Here is a 6,933-nt window from a genome sequence, read left to right on the forward strand (position 1 = left end):
GAGTTAATGACATGTAATAAAGGCTAATATATTTGAGAGTGGGTCTGAGGAGAGAAAGAGAAAGAAGAAGTGCGCAGCAGATCATGGGATGTCCCCCAGCAGCATAACTAGGGGATGATTCAGTTGCCTGAGCCAGCCCTACTAAAGGCTATATCCTTAACTGTAACAGTGTTTATAGAGATAATTGTGACTAACTATAAGTTTAATAAATAACTAGGACTGTAACTACAACTAATTATAAGCTCTGTCAAACAAGAAGGTTTTAAGCTTAGTTTTAAAATTAGAGAGGGTGTCTGCTTCCCGAACCCAAACTGGCAGTTGGTTCCATAGGAGAGGGGCCTGATAGCTAAAGGCTCGGCCTCCAATTCTACTTTTAGAAATTTTGGGAACCATAAGCAAACCTGAATTCTGGGAACGAAGCAATCTGTTGGGATGGTATGGTACTATCAGCTCTTTGAGATATGAAGGAGCCTGGCCATTGAGGGCCTTATATGTAAGGAGAAGGACTTTAAAATCAATTCTGGATTTTACAGGAAGCCAATGAAGAGAAGTTAGTACAGGAGTAATATGATCTCTCTTGCTAATTCCAGTCAGTACTCTCGCTGCAGCATTTTGGATCAGCTGGAGGCTTTTTAGAGTTAACTGGACATCCTGATAATAGGGAATTACAGTAGTCCAGTCTAGAAGTAACAAAAGCATGGACTAATTTTTCAGCATCACTCTGCGACAGAATGTTCCTAATCTTACTGATATTGCGCAGGTGAAAGAAGGCGGTCCTAGAGGCTTGTTTTATATGTGAGTTAAAGGACAAATCCTGATCAAAAATAACTCCAAGGTTCCTCACAGTCGTACTGGAGTCTAAATTAATGCCATCCAGAGTAACTATATGACTAGATAAACTGTTTCTGAGGTGTTTGGGACCAAACAAAATAACCTCAGTTTTGTCTGAATTCAGAAGAAGAAAGTTACAGGTCATCCAGGCCTTTATGTCTTTAAGACATGCCTGACTGATCTGTTTCATCTGGCTTCATAGATAAATATAGCTGGGTATCATCCGCATAGCAATGTAAAGTTATTCCATGCTTCCTGATAATGTTGCCTAGGGGAAGCATGTATAAGGTGAACAATATCAGTCCAAGCACAGAACCCTGAGGAACTCCATGACTTACTCTGGTATATATGGATGGATCATCATTAACATGAACAAACTGGTATCTGATAGATATGATTTAAACCAGCCTAGTGCTGTTCCTTTAATCCCAATAACATGTTCCAATCTTTCCAATAGGATACTATGATACACACTAAACCTACACTGACAAATAACCACAACTAAGCCTGACAACACTCAGCTACACACTTCAGCCTGCACTTCCAACACTATCTGCCGTAGGCTTCCACATATACACAGTTGTGTCCGGATCACAACAGCATGTATGCTTCCACCTACAAACAATACTGACACAACCACGAACACCTAAACCAACGCCAATGCTTTTCACACACACTGAATCCATCTACAACTAAGCCTTGACAATACTCAGTTAGACCCAAACTCCAATGCACCTGATTACAGAACAAATCCCATCTAAACTGAGTTGAAGACAAGCCTGCACTTCCAATGCTCGCACGCTCAGACACACAGAGACTGACCAACATGCTTGCTCTCACCTTGTTTCTCGTGGTCCTCTGGATCACCTCCTCCATCCTGCCCAGGACATATACACTATATACACTGTATACTACATATACAGGTACAAACAGTCAAACGTATTTTAAACATTCTGCTACACTTCCACATTCAGCAGGGAGCATACCTGTGCTCCACCCTGGATATGGCCTCATCCAAGCCAGAGCCCCACTCAGCCACATACAATTGGAAAGAGACATTAATGTGTAAATTGATATGTGTAAAAACACTGAACATTTGTCACTATCACATCTGTTTAAACTAAGCCTGGCGTCCACACACCACAGTCTAAAATTCACAGCGCCAAAATAATATACATGTGGTCATACCAAACAGGTCAGACATATAAAGCCAATTATTACACATCTACTTAACTCATGTCTAAAGTCAAAGTGGTACAGCTAACACTTACCCATAGGTCTTACTATTGCATCCAACACCTCAGTTTAAACTCTTACACTATGGCACCCAGACACCACAGGCCAACAGCCAAAGCATCCAGCTCTTAAACATAGGTCTGTTTAAACCAAGAGCTTGTAAAACTGTCAAGCCTAAGTGGTATATCTAACATCTCACAGTTTAAAGCCTGATAATTTGGCATCCACACAGCACAGCCTGCACTGTTTCCTCTGCATATTAACCAGTTGTCTAAAAATTGTTACCTACAACTCCAAATATTACAACTACATTTACACAATGACAGTCCTCACAGATGACTCATGTCATGTAAACAAAGAATTAACTAAAAGTCCTAAACCTAAGGTTGAAATGTTAATCTAAAGTGTGAAGCCAGTCACTAAATTTAAACATGGCACATTCTCGAAACTCCATGCAGCCTTGGAATCAGTTCATACATCACAAAATAAGCACAGCCAAACAGACAACTGCCATTGGGTACAAAACAAGCTTTTATTTGCAAACACACCCTCCACAACCCCAACAGGAGAAAAAGCTCTATACAATTCTTCCTCGTGGCCCAGGACACCCACCAACTACCGCTGATCCAACACTTCCTCCTGAATTTAAGACAGAAATGGAGACAGTGAGACACAAATGAACCCTCAAATGTTTAAAAAAAAAAAAACAAACAAAAAAACAAAAAAAAAAAAAAAAACAACACACACCAAGAAAGCAATGTTGACCAACATGCTTGCTCTTACCTTGTCTCTCATGGTCCTCTTGATCAGCTGCTCCATCCTGCAAAATGCACAAACTAAACAAGTCACAGGAAGAAAGAAGAAGTCTAACCTTGCATTTTGCAAAACCTTAAGATGCAGCAGGAGGCCTACCTGAGTTCCACTTTGACCTCCTCCATGACCACAGCCACACACCTACAGGTCTAAGCACAGCACTTAAACACCTAGCCACACAGCTCCATCAACAACATACAACTATTGACAGCCTCTACATCAAGAGCCAACTACATCTAAGACACACACACACTAAACCTACACTGACAAATAACCACAACTAAGCCTGACAACACTCAACTACACACTTCAGCCTGCACTTCAAACACTATCTGCCGTAGGCTTCCACATATACACAGTTGTGTCCGGATCACAACTGCATATATGCTTGCACCTACAGACAACAGTGACAACCAAACACTAAACCTACAAAGACCCCAATGCTTCACTCACACACTCACACACAGCTAAGCCTTGACAATACCCTGCCAGACCCAAAATACTAAACAATGTTACCAACAGGCAACATCTCACCTCACCTGGTCTCTCATGGCCCTCCAAATAAGTTCTGCCATCCTGCAACAGAAAAACAGGACACATCAGCACACAAACCACCTTCGAAATGCCCTTGATTTAAAAAAATTTTTTTTTTTAGTCCACTTACCACAAAGAGCTCTGACAACACAGAACAGCTGCAGTGTGTCCCTTCACTCCCACAGGATGGCGCTCTATCACCAGCAGCACCTTCACTGGCTCCACCACAAATACACCTAGATCACTCTCACTCTCTCACTCTCTCACTCTCTCACTCTCTCACTCTCTCACTCTCACTCTCACTCTCACACACACACACACACACACACACACACAAACACAAAGTGTAAAATTAGTGCATGCATAAGTGTAGAAAGACTACAATGTGGCTCTTGCTCACCTGGTCTCAAATGGTCCTCTCACTCAGCTCCTTCCTCCTGCTGAAAAACACAAACATTGGTTTGGGATACTAATCAAGTCAGTGGTTGAACTTGTAATAATTGCTTTTCTTCCACCTGCAGCAGGGGCCTTACCTGAGCTCTGTATTGCCCATGGCCTCAAAGTTGGATCACCACTCAGCCAGAAGTAGCCGCACACAGAAAGAAACAAGGAGACATTAATGCATGCCTAAGTTTTATTCTACATCAAGCACCAACTATGACTCTCTCTCACACACACACACACACACACACACACACACACACACACACACACACACACACACACACACACACACACACACACACACACACACTCTCTCTAAACCTACACTGACCCCAGTGCCATCCATATAGTGACAAATAGCCACAAGTAAGCCTGACAATACTAAATGTGTAGTCTTGTACTGTCAAGCTTAGTTGTGGGTATTATACAGCCTGTGCTTTTAAATCTACCTGCTGATGGGCTTCCACACATATACAGTTGTGTCCGGATCACAACTGCATAATGTGCTTCCACATACTGATGCACTGATGCAACAGCCTAGAAATGGCAAACGCACACTCCAAACCTAGTTGGAACCCAGTGTCCCCCCCCCCCCCCCCCCCAGAACTGATCTAAGCCCCATCTAAAGTACATTAAAGACAAAAGCAGTCGAGTACTGTGTCATTGAAGCCTCGGGTAATAAACCATTTTTTTGAGTCAGGTGTCGAAGCTTCAACAAAGCCTCGATCAGCCATCACTACAGGTAACAAATTCAGTTCAGTCCACTTACCAGAAAAAGAGCTTGGACAAAGCAGAACATTTCTGAGATATCCCGTATTCCACGGCAGACTCGAGCCAGCGTCCCCCCGACGCATTATAAGCCACACCTGACATAAAATTCTGCCCTGTTATTGGCTGAGCCCTCTCCTCTCCGGTCACATGGGTTTGATCAGCGCATGTGCAACAGGTGCGACTGAGTTTTGGCGCGGCTCAAATTGGACTCTGATTGGACGGACTAATGGATGAAGTGGTAGGAGGGACCTGCAGTGACTGCCCTCATAAAGCTGCAGTAACGTCTGAATGGGGGTCCAACACAGAACAGGTGTTTGAAATGATCACAAATTGCCAGGGGTTCACTCTCAAAACGAAAATCAAATAAGCACTCTTTTTTAAAAAATTTTTAATATCAGCGTTTGAAGGAAAATTCAAATACCAAAAGATATACTGATTACGGAGGTTGTGACATATGTTACCGTAACCATGGTAACAGCTGTTTGTCTAGCTGCACAACACAGCTGAGTGCTTATTTTAGAGTAGTCAGGATTGGTTATTTTCAGGGCAAACGAGTGAACAAAAATAGCTCAGAGTTAGCTTGTGTCATTTCCACAACTTTTTAAGATTAGTTATTTGACTTTTCACAGAGCCGGCCGGGACACAGCGTTTACCGTTGGGTCTGACAGCCATCTGCCAGCTGGGGGAAGCTGTCACGGATGTCTGGTGGGGTGTGATCGTGAAGATTTGATAACACTAACACTTCTGTATTTCCTATCTGCAATCTAATTTTGTTTCATTTTCAGACAAGAAGGAAAGTGAAATAAATACTCACGGTAAATAAACAAGCTGCACACCCTGGAAATTTGCATATTCATCTGACAGTTAAGGTGCCTGAGGAAAATATGTCTGTTTGTTTGCAGGGGAAGGACCTATAAAGGTGTCCTTCATTTTCCCAAATGGGGACAGATATGGTGAGTGGTCACTGATGGTACAGTTACACTATTAAAATACACAGGTCTGTTTCAAGTTCTCTTCCACCCACAGAGGGGGAGTGCAGCAGGTCTGGATCTGGAGCAATGATGAGGAGCGGTACTGGAAAACACACCTCAGCAAATGGGATCATATACACTGGAGAGTGGCATGAGGACAAGGTGTGCATTGACTAAATAGTCTTCTGTTGTCTGTGGCTAAAGCCTGGGTGGCTGTATTTGCTGTGTGGATAGTCATGCTTGTTCTCTGTCTTCCTCTGTCCTTCTCTCAGATGCATGGCAGAGGGACCCTGCAGCATCCCTCTGGAGCACTATATGAAGGAGAATTCAAAGACAACATGTACCACGGCACAGGAACATATACCTTCCCAGACGGCTCTATTTATAAAGGTCACTTTCACAAGAACAGGTAAAAAGCAATCCGGTTTTACTGTGTCACGGACATGGGATGAGCATGCTTCACTAATTAAGATGATTTAGAAAATAATCAGCAGATTAGGTGATAATAGCAGTAATTGCTAGTTGCAGCCCTAGTATGGGCCACCTTAATATAGCATATCTCACTTAAGAGTGCTGTGTCTTGGTTCATAGTCAGTATTAAATTTTTGTCGCAAATATTCAAACCATATGTGGCAAATATTTTTAGTAATATCAAATGTAAGATTTTAGATGTCTTAACTGTTGTGTATTTCTAGGTTGGCGGGAGAAGGGGCTTTCACTAACACACAAGGACTGGTTTGGACAGGCGAGTTTCATGGCAAAGCAGCACTGGGCCTGAAAATGCAGCACAACATTTAGTCAAAACAAGCATTATCATACTGCAGTGTATAAAACATTGTATTATACTGTACTAAATGCTGACAGACATGTCTAGATAACACATTATGTATTTCTGTATATTGCTTGTTAAATATCCAAGCAATTAGTGAGTCATGTTTCTTGCTCTGAGTCACTCTCTCAGCTGTAGCCACTGTCTTGTTGTGTGAGCTTCATTTCACTCTGGAAATATAAGGGTTATTTTTTTCTGGCCGTTTGTCACTATGTTTTTGTGTAGCTGTGAGTGGAGAGGTACATTATAAGCTAAACAACTAATAAACAACAAATAAATCCAGAAATATTTGTGTCCGTTTTGCACCAGTTATTTCATTGCACACTTTCTATCACTTGCTTACAGTCTACTTAAATTAAAAATGTTGGGGTGGCTCTACTCAGGTAGAACCCCCCCCCCCCCCCCCCCCCCCCCCACAAACATTTTTAATTTCTCCCTGGTTACACTGTGTCTTGATTCTACGAGGATGAAGGATGAGCGAAGGTCAGTTTTACACCATTAAAC

The 6,933-nt window shown here is 42.3% G+C and overlaps 1 protein-coding gene and 1 long non-coding RNA gene across 2 annotated transcripts; one reads left to right on the top strand and one right to left on the bottom strand.

The window, feature by feature from the left end:
* Positions 1 to 2,553: 2,553 nt before the first annotated feature.
* LOC121176342 lies at positions 2,554 to 3,592 on the bottom strand. The gene is made up of 4 exons (XR_005892956.1): positions 3,545 to 3,592; positions 2,980 to 3,456; positions 2,851 to 2,887; positions 2,554 to 2,706 (listed from the first exon to the last, which is right to left on the bottom strand). It is a non-coding gene; the product is annotated as an uncharacterized LOC121176342 (long non-coding RNA).
* Positions 3,593 to 4,776: 1,184 nt separating this feature from the next.
* morn2 (MORN repeat containing 2) lies at positions 4,777 to 6,608 on the top strand. Its single transcript, XM_041030666.1, has 5 exons — positions 4,777 to 4,804; positions 5,532 to 5,582; positions 5,656 to 5,762; positions 5,873 to 6,009; positions 6,296 to 6,608. Exons 1-5 carry the CDS (start codon positions 4,777 to 4,779, stop codon positions 6,396 to 6,398), a joined length of 426 nt encoding a protein of 141 aa, XP_040886600.1. The 3' UTR covers positions 6,399 to 6,608.
* Positions 6,609 to 6,933: the final 325 nt, after the last annotated feature.

The sequence above is a fragment of the Toxotes jaculatrix genome, chromosome 22 (genome assembly GCF_017976425.1).
Source record: "Toxotes jaculatrix isolate fToxJac2 chromosome 22, fToxJac2.pri, whole genome shotgun sequence".
NCBI lineage: Eukaryota > Metazoa > Chordata > Actinopteri > Toxotidae > Toxotes > Toxotes jaculatrix.